The sequence below is a fragment of the Anabas testudineus genome, chromosome 7 (genome assembly GCF_900324465.2).
Source record: "Anabas testudineus chromosome 7, fAnaTes1.2, whole genome shotgun sequence".
NCBI lineage: Eukaryota > Metazoa > Chordata > Actinopteri > Anabantiformes > Anabantidae > Anabas > Anabas testudineus.
Genome location: NC_046616.1, coordinates 21,080,566 through 21,100,802, shown reverse-complemented (window position 1 = coordinate 21,100,802; position 20,237 = coordinate 21,080,566). Strand labels below are relative to the sequence as shown.

The window sequence follows — 20,237 nt, the reverse complement described above, 5'->3', positions numbered from 1 at the left end:
AGGTCCAACCCCACAGAAGAGCTACTGTAGCACAAGTTTAAACAAGTTTAAAATGCTTCTGTGATTGACAGGTGTCAGAACAATGCAGAAGGGTCAGGGTGCCCATGACATGATCTATTGTGCAACTTGTCAGCATCCCTCAAATTAGTCAATTTGTAAACGATCACTACAATTAATTAACTACTTTGAGTTTAACAGCACTTCACTACAGGGTGTGATGTCCCATCTGCAGACAGCTGCATCACTGGAAAAGAGAGACAGCTTTCCAGATTGTTTCCTAGAGCAGATGTTGGTAATAGACAACAACGGCACAAAGCGGTGTGCAGGGAACAGATGGGATGTCAATTTAAGTTTCCATTGTTATGTGTTGTTTAGGTATCTATGGAGACAAAATATTTGTCTTTTCCCCCATTTTACTCATTCATTAAGAAATTTTTGTCACTTTTGTGATCCACTGCAGTCCCTTCACTAAATTATAAAAAGATACCACAGAACAACAACTGCTCACACAGGTTCGACAGAAATTCCACAAGATATTAAAATATAGTTATGTCCAATGATAAACCACACACATATGACAAGAATCTGCAGTTCATTATAACAAAAATATTTTACTGACTTATCAGAAGTGTGACATTTTAAACAACTCGGCCTTTTGCAGGGTTGTCAGATGGGATGGTAACATGTAGGATGTGTCTGGTCACTCCCTTATATGTGCACATTAGTCAGCAGGGCCCCATATTTGTCTTACAGAGGGCCCCTCCCTTAATGTGAATCCCAGCTTTGAAACAGCATAGAACATTTCCCATGACGCATGTTTTAGGAAAGCGTATTAAGTTTCTCACCAGCTGTCATGGATTTTGACAGAATGCAAGGGTGTTGTATGAGAGAAAAGAAGTCCCACCTCCTTCAAGGTGTCAACATAACATAACATAACATAACATAACATAACATAACATAACATCAACTATTTCATCAGGTTTAAGTGGAACCTGGTGTATTCAGTATAAGTTGCTTGGTTGCCTTGTTTATTCTTCATTGAACCAAATAAAAGAGCGTGCATAGGTAGAGTCGCGATAACTGATTTCAGAGTTATTGGCAGCATGGTGTCGATTCTAATCACAGATGGTGAAAGATTTGTCAGCGTCGTTTCTCCCTGCTCGATCCTCGTGTGTTGGCACGGAGTGGGACTGAGCTAGTGTTAGGTCATGCAAGGTCATTTCTTTTGGTCATCCGTGCTTAGTGAGATAAAATTGTCCAGTGCAATTCATTCTGAAAAGTGTTTTGTTGAGTCTCTTCCACAGTTCATTTACAGATGTTAACGATCTGCTTAATCTAGAGTGTCCTGTGAGGTTTCCATCCCTTCTGTTGCTGTATATAATAATAATAATAATAGTAATAATAATAATAATAATAATAATAAGTTTTGTGCGGATGTAGAGAAAGTGTATCTTTCTGAAGTAGCTGACGGCAGCCATCTTTGTTTAGGTTCCGACACAGCTACACAACTTGAGAAGTGTCTTTACACGCTTTTTCCTTTTTACATTTTTTCTATCATTCAGTGCACCGCGGTTTCTTTTTAAATCCTAATATTAGGAGATTCTTTGAGGGTTGAAATACCTTCAGAACAACGAAAGATAATCTCGAATTACCTGTTATGCTAGGCTAGCGTGTGTTATTCAGTGCACATGCCGGAGTGTTAGCAGCCAGCTGAAAGAAGAGTCAACACGAGACTGTCAGGTAGTCACACACCAGAATCCAAATGAATACTCACTCACTCTGCTCCTTCCTTCAATCAACAGGCGACAGTTTGTTAATTACAGGAGGTCTGAAATGAGGGAACATAAAGTGGCTACGTGGTGTGTGTGTGTGTGTGTGTGTGTGTGTGTGTGTGTGTTGTTCACAGCGTGTGTCTGCCGCCCTCCAGTGGCCAGCGTTAGTTCATGCTCATTCTTAAGACATGACTTGAAGAATGATGTTTTTCACCTGACTCACATGACAGAACAAAGGACAATGTCAGTATTTCCCAGCATGTGGGCCGATAGCTACTCTGTCTGTTTTGCACCTCTGAGAACAGCGCCTAATATAATGCTTTTCTATACTTTGAAATGTTTTATCCTCTGAAACCTCAGAGTTTTCATGTTTTCATGTTGGAAATAGTGGAAAACAAACCTCCCTTCCAGAGAGAGATGAAATGTTATGTATCAGACATTTAAGAGGTGTTTGCAGAAAAAAAGGGTTATATGCATATTATTCTAGTTTCCACTTCTAGTAACATATTGTAACCTAATGTTTCAAATAATAATAATAATCTTGCAGGCTCCGTTTCATTCTACTCCTAATACTCTTGTGGCACTAACGTAACCTTTTCATGAACTTGAAAGTTGGATTTCTCTTCAGCGGCTGAATATACACCTCCTGACCTGAGGGGCTCGCCCGGTCTCTCGTCTGCTCTACTTCACCTCCCACCCTTCCACTCCACTCAATATTATCTTACCATCAATGAGTTTAAAAGGGGCGCACTCTGGCGTGGAGAGGAAAAACATGACGTACTTGGCAGCTGTAACTACGCTGAGGGGGGAGCCTCCCCACAATAAAAACAACCCGATGAGTTTTGTTCGCAGTCCCAGATTCCACAGCGCATACACTGCTCTTGGCTGGATGCAGGAGAGGAGGGTGGAGAAACTAGGAGCTGGATGGGATGGAGGACGGGAGGGGATCAGGCTGAAGCTGCAGGACTTATGTGACACTGAAGAAAAGTGGAATGACAGTGGAAGGGACATAGGGGCCGATGGGTAAAAAAATGTAAAGGGTAACTTCACCCAAATTATAAATGAAACACTGAATTGCTTCTAGTGGAATGAGGCCATTTAGATAGCGTTGAGTTGATCTGCCCCAGTTTTCAGCTCTCTGTCTCTGCCACTAACCTTGAAATACACTAGAGCTGAATCAAATTTAATTGGTGGTTTTCATAGAAGTGACAAAATATCCTTTTCAGTAAATCCACTAACAGGATTTGTTTTGCACTGGATCTTCCACATGCCTGTCAGCAGTTTTCCATTGGGACTATTTCTTCATTTGCCACTAGTTCCACTGACAAACGTTCACAACATGGCCTTTCAATAGTCCAGAGGCCTTGTTGTAAACAGTGAAAGTGATGTTGCTGTTACTTTATTCAATGCTATTCAGTGCTGTGGGCAGAAAACTTAATCACATTGATCTCCATCTCTTCTTTTCAGGCAGACATCAACCTGGGCAGCTGTGTGGCTACATACTATAAAGAATAAGCAAGTGTGTGTGTGTAGACCGAGGGAACCAACCCTTTCAGTATGAAAAAGGGAGGGCCTGCATGAATAAATGGGGTGCAGACAGTTACTCACATGGGTGGAGTCTGTTAGTTTTCTATCATCTACATGATGTGTGTAAAGTAAAATGATCCTAGCTAAGGATTCACCTCACTGAGTTTGAGGTCAAATGAGTTTTAAACGACAGGCATGCATAATGTTCACATACTCAGGGATTTACTTCTTTTTAAATTGGCACTGTGCAGCAGTTGTCCACACTCAAACGGCACATTACCACATTTAACCCAATGTATTTATGACTATGGTATGTGCTTTTTGTGCTGGCTTTCCTGGACTGTTTCACAGCGCTGCTAAATGGCCTTGAGGAAATATTTGCCTTCCCGGGTGTGGAAGGGGACAGGACAGGGTGGGAATTCACACGGGACTTGGGCCTCTGATGATAGAAGGGTGTGAATGGATGGGAAATAAGCTAGTCACACTGTCGGTGATGGTGACAGAAAGTGAATTAAATATCTGTATATGACACTCTGGACTGACATGGTTGTCATAAGAACCTCCTGTGCCTGTTTAGAAAAGACAGCTGGGGGATGTTTTTGCTGCCCCACCCAAACTGTGAAAGACAAAACAGTGTGATGTCATTAATACCACTCATGCAAACCAGCTGTGTGACCTTATGGGCAGTATGGGATTTCATTTTCAAGTATGTGAAGACACAGCTATACAGTATGTATGTGGGCATGTGTTCAAATATTTCAGAGCTTAAAATCATGAGTTCAGTTGACTAAACTTAGTGGATTGTTTAGTTAATTCAACAAATGAAGAAGGGAGAAGAATTGTTTGTTTATTTGCACATAGTTCCCTTCATGCTTTTTATCAGGGTTAATTGTTGCTAACTTTTATTATCATGCTTTTTATCAAGTGAGAAAGTTTCTAATTTAGCTTCTCTTCTCTAGCTTTACCCACTATTAAGACGCTCTTAGTGATGTTTTTTCACATCAAATGTGAGCAGACCTAACCTGCTTTCTTTGAGGCCAGCTTTTCTCAGTCAGCATGCTCTGATGTAGCTGTGTCTCTTGCTGAGTTGTCTACGTGTGAGCGGGATGCCAGCAACTCTTTGAAACGGAGAATCAATGATGCCCATGGTTTGTCCCCCTAATCTGCTTCTCCTTTGATTTTATAAAAGTAAATGAATCAATATATATTTATCTCAAAATGCAGTTTAGTATTTAGTGAGTTCATTGTAGTATTTAGATTCTTGCTATTTATTGCTTGTTTCTCTTTCTCCTTATTCCAATCACTCCAAGGCAGCCTGTTCTGCTGGAGGATTCTTCTGTTCAAGGGAGTTTTTCACTGCACGTCTCTCATTTGAGCCATTTAAGTGGTAAAATGTAATACTGATAATACTAATAATGAATAAGGACCCAATGCAGCGTTGTGTTTTTCCAACTTCTTAAATACAGTTCATTCTCTCCACACATTATTGAGAATAAAAACACTGACAAGTCATAAAAAAGGTTATTTATTTTTAGTTTTCATTTGTTCATGTTAAATCCAATTTAAACTACAGGGCGCTAGTAAAGAGAAACAGTCATATTGGAATGTTGGCAAAGAAAAGTCACAAAATGAACCGAAAGGAGAAATCAATGCGAGATATCCAATTTATATCTCAGGCATTTCAGTAAAAATTACAGATGTGTGCAACTAGATGATTCTTTCTTACCGTTGTTACCCTTCAACATGTTTCTGTATAATATGACCTAAATCAAACAATGTAAATGTAAATTTACCACAAATAGCATATTTTAGTACATGAACTATGAAATGAAACTCTTTGGCACATAAAACAAACATAGCAAGGTGGATACACAGAATATAAACAAGACAAAAAATAGTTACCATACTATACACACAGCTCAATATAATAGTGATAGTAAAAAAAGCATATACAGTATACTGAAGAGAGAATAACACTGAGAAAAAGGTGGACAGAGCTGACAGTATAGACTCTGCTCTCCTCTGCATCACGTTGCCTATTTCTGTTAAGTAATTATACACAATTGTACAATTTCAATTTCTGAGATGACATGCACGTTCCAAATAATCACAGTCACTCACAATATCAAAATCTCCTCATCAAAGACGCTTATAGTACATGCAGCGAGCAAGCTTAGGTGCATGTGTGGATATACAGTATACGGTCCATGCACACTACAGGTACAAGCATATGTCAACACACACATGCGTGGGTTTGAAACGTTTTACACACCTACACAATAAATCAGACAAACAGGGCAAATGCCCAATGGATTTTCTCTCTGAGGAGTTTGTAAACAGCTTTCAAGGCAGTTTGTGATTTATTTCTCCTCTGCGTGTCATGGCTTTACAATAGACTAAGGAACAATGTCATGTACGTGCTGGCATTAGATTTACTGAAGGTCTGGTTGGTTGGAGGGCTCACCCTGATGACAAGCAGAGATCCTGCTGGGTGTTGGCAGCACACGGCTGTGACTCCAGTCATCACTGGGAGCCAGAGCTGATTAATACTGACATACACTAACTGCCCATCTCCTGTCTTTCGTCTCCAGCCTGACTGCTATCAACAACCCAGGGACTGAGTCTTCGTCATCTTGGACATCATTTACCGCCGGCACCATCGTCATCATCAGACTAGTTTTCCTGGTGTCTGTTGAGGCGCGTGGACAAAGGAGGAGGCAATGGGGGAGGCATAACAAGAGGAGTATCGATGTAGGATGTTCTAGTCCCTGAAGTCCACTTTGCTGTGTGGTTTGGCAGGAGTGGATTCAGCAAAGGAGGTGAGTTTGTAGAGGCATGTGTGTGGATGGGTGTGTTTGTGGGGGTAGCTCCTGGGTTGCATTTCTTCGTAGACTCTTTCACAGCTCAGTGTCTGCTGTCTTGGCGGTGGAGTGGCCATTGTTGGAGGCAGGGGGAGGCTCGGTCTTGGCTGGCTCAGTGGACTCTCCATTTATGCTGGGTTTCTCCTGGTTTTCAGGAGGAGGGTTGAGGGGGGCCACAGATACAAGAGTGTTCCCCTGGTTCTCCTGATCCACTGGATAGGCCTCCTCTGCCTGCGTGTGCAGCACAAACGAAAAAACACATCAGTTATGTGTTTGGATGCTAAAATCTGAAATGTGTTTAAAAAGTATCAGATACTGCATGCGAATGCACATGTACAGTACACAGCACATGCACACAGATGACGCCCACCAGCCCCCTCATATACTTATAAACACATGCAAGCGCACCCTCTAATGTGGTCGCTATCATGTGATATTGTGAGTAGTACAGAGAAACAGCTGTGTCTGGCTTGTAGATGAAACAGAGGCAGCAGAGAGCAGGGTGTGGGTCTTTGGATCAGGCGCACTCTCTATTTCTCTGCATATTCCCTGTGATTTCTGGCCAGCAACACTCCATAATTAAAACACTAGCAGCGATTGATTCCAATGGTGGATGGAAATGGTGCTGTTTTGATTTCAAATGTAGTAAAACATGAACCTTTCCTGAAAAGCTATTCATATTGTTGCTAAAACTACAGTGAAGGATGTGGTTGCAGAGACTCAAACACATGATGAAAACCTGCAGATTGGTGCTAAGCTACACCTCTAGGTTATATGAGAAGTCACCTGGATCAGCAGTAGTTTAAGAAAGGCTTTAAGGTGAACAAATCAGAACCATTGCAAACATGATCAAACTAAGCATTACAAGTTTCTGCAGACATGTTCAATTCATGGGCCATGTGTTGAATGATGCGCTGACTGATGGAAGTTAGGTCCATGTGATAACATACAGTACATATACATTTATTGTTAGCAGAGAATGTTAAAATATGCTTACCAGCTTCTCTCCTTTGGTGTCAGACCTGCGCTGGCATTTGAAATAACCTACGATGATTGCAAGGGCAGCGAGCAGGCCAGTAACCAGTATTCCAACAAATACTGAGGAACCTGAAGACGAGCCTGAAGGTGAACCTGAAGGTGAACCTGAGGATGAAACTGAAGATGAACCTGAGGATGAACCTGGAGAGGCTTCGCTCTTTGTCATCTCCGGCTGCAAACAAATTGAAGAGAATTTGAATGAGACTGTGGTCAAAAAGTTGCCAGGTTTGTGAATTTCAGGCCTTTAAATTTATGAAGTAGGTGGTCAAATTCGGTCCAGTGAACTGTTTTATGGCAAATAAAAATTCTTGCAACTTGCAAATTGTACTATTTTACTATATTGCTTCCAGCATAAACCGAATTGTCCGGGCCAGAAATCAAATCTGTCCTGAATTTCTAGATTTTCCCAAATGACAGTCAGCACATGCAGGGTTTGTTTGTATGGAATGGAGACAAATCGCAGTTGGGTGGAAAACTTGCTGACCACACCTTCTTTTTCCCACCTTAACTCTGAACTATGATATCACCTCATTGCACAGCTTGAGGCTTTAGCCAACTTTGGAGCACTCTTCATTTTCTCCAGTGAGATCCAGACAGCTCTCAGTATTCCCAGGACACCACTTTGAACAAACCTTGAATCCTCAGTTATCTGGGAGTGGGCCCACAGCTGGACTTGGCTGTAACACTCAGGTCTTTTAAAGTAGGAAAGAAGAAACTCAGGAAAGCTGTACTTGAACAGCAATATCAGTCATGTTGAAATTGTTCTCCATCTGTCTGTGTCACTAGTGATCCATCACACTTTGCTCCCAGGGATCCTCCCTTGTCTAAAGCCCAGCTTTGCTTGATCACAATATTTGTGATATTTATTAACCCTTTCATGCATGAATTATAAGAACCTCAGTGTTTTTATTCCTCTCTTGGCATGAAAAAACTATGCGAATGAATTATTTTTTGTGAACCTATTTTTAATGGAGTTACAAAAAAACACTGACTTTTTAACAAAAACAAAAAACATGTATTTAACAAACCAGTAGCATTTTAACATATTCTAACACTTCTATTAGATTTTCTACAAAAAGACAGAGAAATATTGTCCATGGCTCTACTAAATCTAACCCATGTACATACTAGGGAACAGCTTTTGAATAGATGTCGACTGTAGTGACCCGTAAAAAAGGGTTAAATATATTTCAACAACTAAAAGTTAAACAGTGTGTGTGTGTATTTTTTTTAAATATTTACTTTACTAAGGCATAAAAAGAACTTATGACTTTCCACTATATCTGAGATGTATTTTTCTCTCATAGAACTGTTGCTTATTAAATTTGTTCCACTGATACAGGATGTTCTTTTATCAAGGTTTAGTTTTTTACGTCATTCACTCAGTCTCGCCTGCGTTGTGAACTCATCATCCTCTGGCGAAGAGCTCTGGCACTGTAGTTCATGTCTACTTTCTGGCTGAGTTGAACAGATGACTTCTGCAGATGGTCCTGGCTCTATAGATTTTACCGTTATTACATAAATAGAGGCTAAGTAAAGTATGTGGACTGAGATCTGACCTGCCTCTTCTGCTCTGTGTTTGTTGTACTTCAACACATCACATAATTAGAATTTATTAGTGTCAGGCAAACTTCTAATTATGTAGTAAGATGACATTTTGTGAAGACAAAACTTCCCTCAGTCATGTGGAATTCCTCCTTCTGAAGTAAGGATCCCATAGCAAGAGAGGAAACATTAGCCCTCCTCCTCATTTGTCTCTCACAGAGACCACAGCGTCAAGATTTACAATGCCTGAGGAATGTCTGAGAACAGATCTGCCTTTATCAGCACCATATTTCTAACTGTAGGACTTTAAAACACATTCATCTTCTTCTTCTAAGTGGCGTAAACCACTTCCTCTGGACCCAAGGTGTAGGGGCCCAGATAAAAGTCTCAGTGAAAGGAATGTGTCACCAGAAGGTAACCAGGCTCAGCCCTCTCCTCTCGTTTTACTGTGGTTGTAAATTTTACATGTCAAAATCTCAACTGTTATTAGTTCACCGCCTCTGGTTTGCAGGGAGCAACTTTATTTTTACAGGATGAGTGACGATTCTAGGATGTGGTTTGGTGGCTGTGAATTGATGTTTTTTACTTTAAGTGATACTGTACAATAGCGTACACACACAGTCATCTGTTTTTACCACAGCCTTGACAGCATTACTTTCTGGGATATCCTTCATGCCAAAACATAGAGTTGCATAGAGTGGTAATCTGTCTTCAGATTAAACATAACATACTCACCGCCTCTTTTTTAGGAGAGACACCACCGTCTCCTTCATTATGAGCCCCAGCACCCACGATTGTAGGACTGGATTTGGAAGGTGAAATGGTTGCTGACAATGGTAAGATAGTGGTTACTTCTGGATTGGGCCCAGCATTGACGCTAGAAGTTGCAGCAGTTGGACCTAAGAACACAATAAAATCACATGCTATTGTACACAGGTACATAATGAATGTACTGTATATAATGTATAGTTTTTATGTAATTAGGTAATCTAATCTGGCATTGTGTAAACAAAGAGACACACTGAAATCCATGTTAATTTCTCAACAGTGCTATATATCAAATCTGTGTTTGTCTAGCTCTTACCAGGAGTAGTGTTTGTTGCAGGAGCTGTATTTGCATTTGTTGCTTCCACAGTTTGACAGATCACGTCATCTGCAATGAAGAGAGAGCATGTTACCAACAAAAAAAGAGACAGCAACTTAAGCACTTGAACCTTCATCAGCAGACCTTGAATCAGCAGTCTTTGATGTTTGCAGAGATGATGTCTGCCTGGTGGGATCCCCAGACCCCGAAACTCGTATCATTATCCTTCCTTGTTCAATTTGAGGGATAATGCTGATCTCAGTTTTGCAAAATTACTACTTGGTACTGTTGTTATAACACAGTTCTTATGGAAAGCTGTATCTAAAGAGTATATTGCCATGAACGTTCATGCCCAAGCTCAGTGGAATGTGTGAATGAGGTCAGGACAGAGTCTTTGGTTTGAACAGCTTGGCCTGGTGATCCAAACCTCATGCTCAACCCAAAGATGCCAAACCAATTGGGCATGTATTCTCAAGGGCTGTAGCTAATTAGTAATCACATATGGGCTAATTCTCACTGTCTGCAGCCTCTGCAAATAAACAGCTCACTCAGAAGGTCATGGCCCCCTGACTACACATCCATCCCTTGGGAGAGATCCTGTTTCTGTAATAATGTTGGGTTTAAGTTGGGTGGTGCCAGGACCTTTCTGAAATAGGAAGGTTAAAAAAAGGTAGGAAAACATTCACCTAGTTCAAGTGAGTTTAGGTAAATTAATAGATGGTTTGCCTTCAAGGACAGATGTTAGACTAATATTATGGCAGGTAAATATCCTTATTAATATTATAGACAAATAACTGCGATCGCTCTGTCTCTATCTTGAATTACCTGTTAATCTAGCCAACTGGATAATGTTATGAGACTGCCCTGTTCAATTAGAGGACACGTATTTTAACTGATTACACACAGAGAAGCCTTTTTATGCACTGTAGCCATGAAAGATGACTGCTTGTGTGTCTGATCAGGGATCACATTATCAATCAAAAGAAGAAAACTAAACTTTCCCAGTACAGAGACCGACAAGAACTACAGCTCTGAAATTAAACTTATCTTGGATCATAATTTCTAAACACTCTCACTCGCATGGGAGGAAACCAGCATAGTGTGTAAACAGCTGAACATCTAACCAAAACTATGCTGCAATCAGAGGGAAAATGCTTCGGTGCACCGCTACCATTATTTAGTTAATCACCGGATACATTCATATAAATGTGGTAGATTTAGACGCTTTGTGTGTGTTTCCTATAAACATGACCGACTTTAACAAACTCTAGAATAAATTACAAGCTCCTTTTAGGGATGTTAGCACCACACTGTAGGTTTTCATCAGTTTTTTTCCGTGATGTGCTTAGAACTGTAGATCAGTCTGCGTGCAGAGTGTTTTATCTTGACCGTGATGTCAGCTGGCTGAACATTGTTTAAAGCTGGTTAGATGCTGCTTTTTAACTGTTGAATGTGGGCATAAATTCTAATGTTTAACTGTGCTCTTACAGACTCTAGCTAATTATGTTTGGCTTGAGCGGCTAAGTTTAACAGTGTAATAAAGCGTGACCAATATGTTTAGCCTGCTCGCCACATGAATTCACCTCGTAGGCATAAAGATTTCCCTTTGTCAAATTAAATGTGTGGAATGTTTTAAAGTACTTCACTGTCTAAGCAGGTGAGTATAAAATGTGCGCTGGAATATGCGTGATTATTCATCTTTTAAAGCTTTTACCTTTCTTAGAAAGCATCCGTCATCATATTAATGGTTCTTGTCCTTAAACACATATTGCCTCCACACATTCTGCACACAGCTACAGGTAGCATGTAGAGAGCAGGATGCTCATGGATGCACGTGGACAAACACATGCTGTACATGCTGTATTCACTGGTCACATGCTTAAACCCCCGTGCATCGATGTTCTGCGAGTTTCAAACACTGAAGCCGTCCACCACTGCGGACACAGACACCTTAAACAGCTGTGTGATAAATTTTTATTGTGTTTCCAACCAGGCCTCTCAGCATCCACTCGAAGCCTGCCAGTCTCAGTATAAACACAGAGGAACATACATAACACTCCTGCTCCATAAACAAAACCCTGGTGTCTCTCCAGAGAGTTTTTGATGGGCTCAGAGACCCCACAGAGACGGCTGCACACCATGTAACCTCTAAATCTTGCTCTGTGCTACTCTCATTACTACTAGGCTACATCAAGAGGATTTCCTGTCCTGGCTGTCCTTCGCAAAACTCTCAGCCTGGGTGTTCCAGTCTTTGACGTGGTGTGCGGTGTGTGGTGTGTAGACCTGCCAGATGTACAGAAAAGAGCTAAATCATAGGCTAAAGAGCGGGCATGGTATTGGCCCAGGATGGTGAGTGACAGTTAAAATGCTGCATTTTCTTTTGCCCGTGGTTGTTTGGACAAATCAACAGGAATTGGCAAATGACTAATGTGATTTGACGGATGCTTAAGGTGCCTTACAGCATTGTATCTGTGTATAATTAGCAGACTTAGCCTCTGGCAAGTTTTTTGTTCTGTCTGTGGAGGTTTGCAGAGCCACAGTAATAATCATAGACATGCTTCTATGTTGCAGTCACTGATTTGCTCACCGAACTGTACATCAGCAGAATGTATGCAACTCCTGTTATATAAACCGTAAGCCTAATATAGATATTAGGTTCATAAAACATTTTAAATCCCTTTCAAGACAGTTGTGAATTTCACAACTGACTGTGGTGGATTATATGTCCAGAGATGGATTAAGAAAGACTGCTACTGAAATCAAGTACCACGCTTTATGACTCTCTGCTTGTATTTCAGGATGCAGTATGCAGTTGCTCACACTGAAAATAATTCTTAATAGGCTGAGAGAAACACAAGCACATATAAATGCGAGGGTTTCTGAGTTATGCTCAGAGTCAGAAGGTGAGCCAAAGTATTTACACTACAGTATAGTGGACTCAGGGGAGAGCAGGGAAGAGGTGATAATGTGGAAGGGAAGGCTGTTTCTTATCATCACTTTACATAATGAAGAGGTTACAAAAGCCAGATCCTACATTTTAACATTTGGCTCTGTTTCCTTCCTTTCAATCCCCCCTTCTCACTGAGGGAAAGTCTTCCAACTACGCTTATTCCCTGTCAGACACACCCACGTAGTGGTGTGTAGCTTTGTCAGGAGGGTGTATATGACAGTCACTCTAAAATGCCAGTACTATCATGGTAAAGCAAGGGGAGACACACACTGTACCCATTTTTTAATAATATGTTTATTGGTCTGAGTGTGTACAGTTTGAAATCTAGCTTCAGCTCCATTCCTGCAGGAGACTTGACTCTTAACTTGAGCATCATGCTTTGACACTTCTCCACTGCACATCATTTGTTTTTCTTTCTCGGTCTGTAAAAGCCCACAGACCACTCCAGTGTGCCAGAGTTCATGAAAACTCAACTCCCTGCATCTATAACCCCGTGATCATCTGACTGATGTTGCCACAGTCAGGGATCTCAGCTATCATAACTGACAGAGCTGATATATGGAGCTACTAACATGTAAATGATTTCTCTCCACACGGTGCCAGTTAAACTGGATATTTTGCTCCAGGTTAGAGAACATCTTGTTGACTTTGTGCCAGTAGACAAAGGCCTCAGTATGCACCTAATGAGTGGATTGTTAACTGCACACAATTCTCTGCCTATTTTTATCACTCTTCGGTACGCTTCAGCTACAAGAAGCTGCCGGCAAATCTTTGTGTGTGTGTGTGTGTGTGTCTGTTTGCAAACTTAGATGTAGATATGAGGATAAGTATATTTTAAATGGTGCTATCTGGTCCCACTCATTTCCATGTCCTTCCCTTACTCATCCCTCTTGGCCTTTCCCAGTCTCTCCCTGCTGAAGTCTAGCTGCCATTGTGATTGCTATCTTTTTTTCCTTCCCGCTTTTGCAGCTTTTGGATTTAGGGTCGGGAAGAATGAGGAAACTGCACTCGAAACAAACATTGTCACACCGGATTAAACAGATGCAGTCAGAGAGTATGAGCTGGAGAATGCAGTCCTTTACTGGTGCCATTTGAGGATGAGGCCTGCTTCCTCTCTGGGGAGATTGGGGAGGAGGCCTGAAGAGGGGGAAGAGTTGTGCAGCTGCACTAAGTCTCCTTTGGGAGCTTTTTCCCGCCCTTGCATATGTGCTGTACTGTCAGAGAGCTATGAGATCTGTGACACCATGCTTAAGGGGGAACACTAGAGCTCTAAATCTTGGGCCTTGCATCCGACCTCCACCCAGACCACTGAGACACCATCTTGGCTGTCATGATGCGCCACACCCGACTCTCTTTACGTATCCCTTGCTGTCCTCTGCTTACAGATGTGCACAGACAACCCCAGCGTCTTCCCCCACTCTTTTTCATTTTTTCCCTACAGGGATAAATGTGACCTCAGCTTTAACTTAGTCAGGAATTCTTCGGTCAACCAATTTAGCAACTTACTTCTTTAGATGAAACACAAGCCAATGTCTGCATAACGTAGAATACCAGTTCCTGCACTCACAGGACCACTATCTTCTAGCAAATAGTGAATATTACATAAAGCATATTACAGAAACCAAATACAGTCCGCTATACTACTACTAGTTGCTACTCCAGTGACAATCTGGAAAAAATCTATCCGCTGAATGCACTACTCTGGTCTCCAAACATGAGAGCTATTTTTCTATTTTCTGGCGACTTTTTCCATCCTGCCCACACCCCTGATGTTTTCAAACAAAACACATGATAGTTTTGAGAAAAAAAAGGGAGCACCAACAGGTTGGAATGTTATTCATGCACATCTTATGACAGGATGTTGCTATCACAGCACGTGGCATCCAGTGACCTCTTGGAACTGTTGGGGGATCCAGATAACAAATATCAGCACTAGAATACAGTCAGACACCAATGGAGTGGGATCCACACTGACTGTTATCATGGGGCTGCAGCACAGAGATTGGCCTCTGCATCCTAGTTATTTTTTTGGATCATTCTCGTTTATTGCATTTCCTGAAGGGATGGGCAGAGCGTAGCAGAGCGAAGCAGAGCAGGGAATACTGTGAGGGGCAGAGTAGACTGATTTTGAATCTCATGCTAGTGTTATCTTAAGTTGCATAATTTAATGCTGCCCTTTAAAAAAAAAATCCAAATCAAAAGGAAGAAAGGAAAAGAAAGACAAGGTAGGATTGTGACTGATGGTGGCCACTAACTGTCGCTTTTCTTCAACTCCTTAATTTACTCATTAAAATAGTTCCAGCAGGGTGGTGAAACTTAAAACCTGTGCTTCCAAAACACGCCATCCATTTTCTTAGCAGAATTCGAAACTGGAAACACCAGCTGCTTCAAGAGGCAGTTGCAGCTCTCTGCTCCCCTTTCTGTGTCACAACCAGCACTGGGCTGCAACAGCAGATGTTCATGGACTGATTCCAGCTGCTGTTTTTGCGTGAGCCTGTGTGGGGAGAGGTTGTAAAAAGATATCCAAACCTATAGGCCCTAAAACAATTTGGCTCCGATATCATTAGGCTAACAAGCCAAAATGGGAGAGGAAAGCAAAGATAGCAACAGCCTTCCAGATATGGTCCAACTTTTTATACATACATTCACATGAAGTAGAAGCGAATGTGGTGTCCAAAGTCAGGACCTTCTACAGCAGCAAGGGGCACAGCCTTGTGTTTTCAATTAGGAAGTATAAAGCATTGCTGCAACGGCATGGCTTTTACTAAACATTAATTATCAGCAATTATTCTGGCAGTGAAAAGGCCCCAGCCAGGGCTCATTAAGTGTTTTTACTCCCCAGGGTAAACAGTATATCCCTCCATAAAGCCAGCCCGGCCTGTTTATCCGACACACACACACATTATTCACTATCACTCCTACTGGTGTTTGGCATGACATCACGCTATAACCTTGGATCAATCAGTGTGGAGAGGATCACTGAGCTCTTGCCGAGGTTTTAGTCTTGAGCCAGCGTGAAAAAGCAGGCAAGCAAGCATGACACGAGGCTCGGAGAGCGGCGCTTCCAAGTTCTTGCTTTGGAATTCCTTAATCTTGGGGCGGCTCATTAGCTGAACTGAGCTGAGGGGTGATTTTAGATCTGAGCAGTGATATCTGGAGATTCTCTGTATTGTGCCGTGTGGTGTTCTGGGCTGAAAATGAAGGAGAAACAGAAGGAGATTTTTTGTCCTCCTTTATGCTGGTAAAACCCAACAGCTGTAAAATTGCAGCAGGGTGCCAGGGGGAACAAGGAACAATAAGCTCAGCAGAACAGTAATTGGAAAAGGAAGATTTGAATGCTAGCACAGCGTCTGCTTTTCATTAAGATTGTTTCACTAGGTAAATATTGTTGCTAGATGATCTATTGCTCTAAGTCAACTCCTTTTCCTGGATGATCATTTTGTTGGTGGCGACAGTGGTTAATATGTTTTCCTCGGAATAGAGTCAGCTTCAAATGAACGTGATTTAGAAATAGGGGACGCTTTTAAAAAGTGCCCTGACCTCGCCCCCGCCATACCCTTGGTGATTGTGTTGACGAGAGGCAGCAGATGAGGTGGCAGAACAGATACCGACGAGTGATGAACGGCTCCGTTAGTTGGAATGCGTTAATGATTTCAGCTGTAGACTGAGGTGTTGCTCTCACGTGGAGGAATTACAGAAACAAACTGGCAAACTGACAGAACTGCAGGCTCCAGGTTTAATTAACACTAAGGCCAAGTGGACACACACCCTTAGCCTGACATAAGAAAACTATCTGCCAAAGCTTACATAAAAGACCCACGCCCTCCAGCAGATGACGTGAATCCAACTTCACCATCACAACTTGGGACTGAAAGAATGCTGGTCAATAGCCACAGGCCATGAGATGAGGGGCAATATTCTGCCTTTGTTTACTCTGGCAGGGGGAAACTGCTGTCTGAGAAACTACATTTTGTACATTTCTTAGCTATTTCATATTGTGAAGCCTGTGCTGATTCTTTTTAAGGACTTCTACTGAGCATCGATGGCTTTTGTGCATTTCCCCGCACAATCACACGTACGCATGCCAAATGTGGTATGGCCCCAGCCACCAGCTAGTATCTGTCTTTAATGCGGTATATTCTAACACCGATTGTCACAGCTCATTCTGCTCTGCCTGAGGCCCTGGCTTGGAAACAGAAACGTTCATTGTAGATGACAAGCTGAAATAAGTGAGGCGGTGTGTTTTTCCCCCTTCTCTGCAGCACATTTAAAGCTTGGGTTTTCCCCCAGAAATCTTGAGCGAGTTTGCAACATACTCCAAGGAGCAGGAGCGTTGAATGACATCATCCAACATTACAGTCCATGCCCATTTCAGCACCACATATTTGCACAACTGCATAACTACTGAATGACAGCCATGGGAAGTGGGAGCTTCTACTAAACTTGTGATGGCTGGCTTACACTGTATATGACGAGGGTGTTTGCACTGATAAACACAGTCGAACACAGTCACTAATCAAGCAAAACAAAGGCTCTTCCCCTGCATCCTGCCCTCCATTCATTCAGCCTCTTAAACATGTTTGCCTGAACTAAACTACAAATGTAAACTAAGACGTCCATCAGCTGCACATGTTCTCTTTTCATGTTGCGATGCCCCATCTTCTTTGAGTTACACTTCATTATTACGCTTGTTGCTGAATGAAAAGTAGGTCCAAGGCCTTTGCAAAATAAGTTTGCTGGTTACCACGGTTTCCAGGTATCATCAACACAATCACCAAGGGTATGAGAGAAAGAAAGAGAGCTTGATACATACAAAATGTATTTTAAAGACAAGCTTGAGATCAGCTGCCTCACTTATTTACCATTCTCACTCTACTTACTTCCTGCCACTCAATCTAATGTGACATTGACTAAGTCCCATGATCCACAACAATTCCCTCTAAGTGCAAGCAACAAAGCAGGAGCTGTGCAGTCGAACACCTCTGCATTTATCGGGATAGAGTAACTTAGAGTAAGTCTTTATCTACATTCAGTCATAATAGAGCATGGAAAATGAAAAATGTGTGTTGACGTTATCTGGAACAGACCTCTGACCTTTATTCTATAGCAGCCACATGGTCTTATATTGTGCAGAGAGTCAGTGAGGGGACATATCATTTCTAGTGCACCGAAATAAAAACAGAAATAGTACAAATGTGACTATGCAGATGATGCATAAATGCAGCACAAACTGCATACAGTAAATTTAAGCTCGACATTTTACATTAATTGCTTTTCAGAGGCAAATTCACACTGCAGTGCCAGCTGGACACAAGTGTGTCAACAATGTAGCAAGACTGTGTGATCAGCGGACTGCTGTTGGATGTGGAATTGAGAGTGGGTCAGCAGACTTGAGCCAACACACTTGTGATAAATCAGAAACCTTATGTTAAAACCTAATACAGGGACACAATGGGCGTGGTGGTAGTCATAATTAGTAATGGCTAAAAAGAAAATCTTGAATTGAAATAATAAGTATTTTATAGAGATAATAATAGTAGATTAGCTGTTTTCAACCAACAACAGTTACAAACAAAACATAAATTGTTGATTATGAGTAGTCTTTTCAATGTTTTCGCTGCACAGTACCTGGACTAATTACATTACCCTGTAAATCTAATTACCATCTGCTAAGCTGCTGATGCAGATGATATGATGTGTGCCTTTTTATTGGGCGCACAACTAACAAGTTCCACTATCTCATGATCTTTTTTTTCCCCTTTCAAAGTAAATCCTTACTTATTTCCATCCATGTGCAATACTCCACTCCGAACATTTACAGCCCCCGTGCCCATAGATGGGGCCTAGCGGCTCTGTAAAAGTCGTCTGAACTACGACCAGACCTACTTTACAACCAACGAAGCAGCAACACCATCCAAGCCATACATCACCCTGCAATTAACATCAGGCCTCAGACTGATTTGGAGTGGACAGCCCTGTGAAAGAAAGACATCCACATGATCTCCTGCACACACACACACACGCACACACACGCTTACTGTACAGACCGGCAGGAAGTACAGTTGAGGGAACTATTTTCCCTGTCTTGACTCCACGCGCTTTATGTGGTCATTTTCTTTCATGTTACTCCACATGCTGCTGACACTCACTACAGAACTCAGAGTCACAGTCAGGCAGATGCTACAGCACCATGCAGCGAATATGAACCAATGGATTGTATTTCTAACGTAAAAAGACATTTTCAGATAGTTTGAGACTGCGCTCTGTGTGGTTTTAATCCTCTTAGAGGCATTCAAACACACACAGTAGTAGCTCCACCCAGATGCACTGCAGGATGTAAAGCGTGGTTATTCTCAACGGCAACTTTCCACTCCTGAGCAGACCCTTTGTGTCTGCAGCTGCCCCACCAGAAACCATGCCTCCTTGCATCTGTGTGCAACCTCATGGTAAAACCCATTAAAGCAAATGCCCCAGCTTGTGTTTAAGCTTCTGCTGGATGAATTATGAAAACTGAATTTTGCACAGTGTAATGTTTGAAATGTTTGGATAAAGAAGCTAAAGAACAACCAAAAAATCAAGTCTACTAACAGCGTATGATTCTCTGTGGATAATCCTTTTTAAACAGAGGATGTTAAGAAGATATGAGATTACTTACTGCTGAGCAATAGAGCGCTGAGCACCAGGACTTCAGTCATCCTTCTCCACAGCCCATTCATTCTCCACATGGACACAGCCATCCTGTCTGGTCAGACTCAGAGTGAAGCTGGTGAGACTGGGTGTGAAAGTAAAACGTGTGGTTAAGTGAAGGTGAGAGGGGGAAATGGGAGTTTCCTGTGAGGTCTGAGTGAGCGGGACAGACAACCAGGATAAAGCCTGGCTTGTGATCTGTTGCTCTTTATATGGCCCCTCTGCTTCAGCCTCCCTCCACGCTCTGCTCTTTCCACACCCCTTTTTTTTAAGCCGCCTGCTGTTAACCCATTTCCCCCAAAGCAACTGTTAGAGAAGAGCTGTTTCTAGTGGTCTAGGAGATGAACGTGCAAAGGCTCAATACTCAGATTCAGAAGTCCTATGTAAACACAAATATAAAAATAAAAAAGCTAGTTATCTGCAACACAGCAACTTAGAAATGAGGATCTGAGTGTGTTTTTTAAAAGATGCGCCTGGTAAACAGAGAGCGTTCCTCCTGTCTCCTACATGTTGTGAACATACGTAGCTGAAAGGTCTGTAAAAGCACATGGCATCACAGACGAAGCTTGGCTGCAGCGTTTGTGTGTCCCTGGACAGATCACTAACAGCCCATAGTGAGTCATCCACTGAACCACACACGATTACCCAAGCACACTTACATGTACTGTAAGTACTGTACACGCCTTTTTGTAAAAGCTGACACACACACACACACACACACACACACACTGACATCTTAGGCAAAACAGACATGCTATTTTGTAATCACACCA

At 41.9% G+C, this 20,237-nt stretch overlaps 1 protein-coding gene across 1 annotated transcript; it reads right to left on the bottom strand.

The window, feature by feature from the left end:
• Positions 1-4,808: 4,808 nt before the first annotated feature.
• si:dkey-261h17.1 (protein STRUBBELIG-RECEPTOR FAMILY 3) lies at positions 4,809-19,633 on the bottom strand. The gene is made up of 5 exons (XM_026369012.2): positions 19,433-19,633; positions 9,828-9,896; positions 9,479-9,642; positions 7,158-7,370; positions 4,809-6,391 (listed from the first exon to the last, which is right to left on the bottom strand). Exons 1-5 carry the CDS (start codon positions 19,512-19,514, stop codon positions 6,197-6,199), a joined length of 723 nt encoding a protein of 240 aa, XP_026224797.1. The 5' UTR covers positions 19,515-19,633; the 3' UTR covers positions 4,809-6,196.
• Positions 19,634-20,237: the final 604 nt, after the last annotated feature.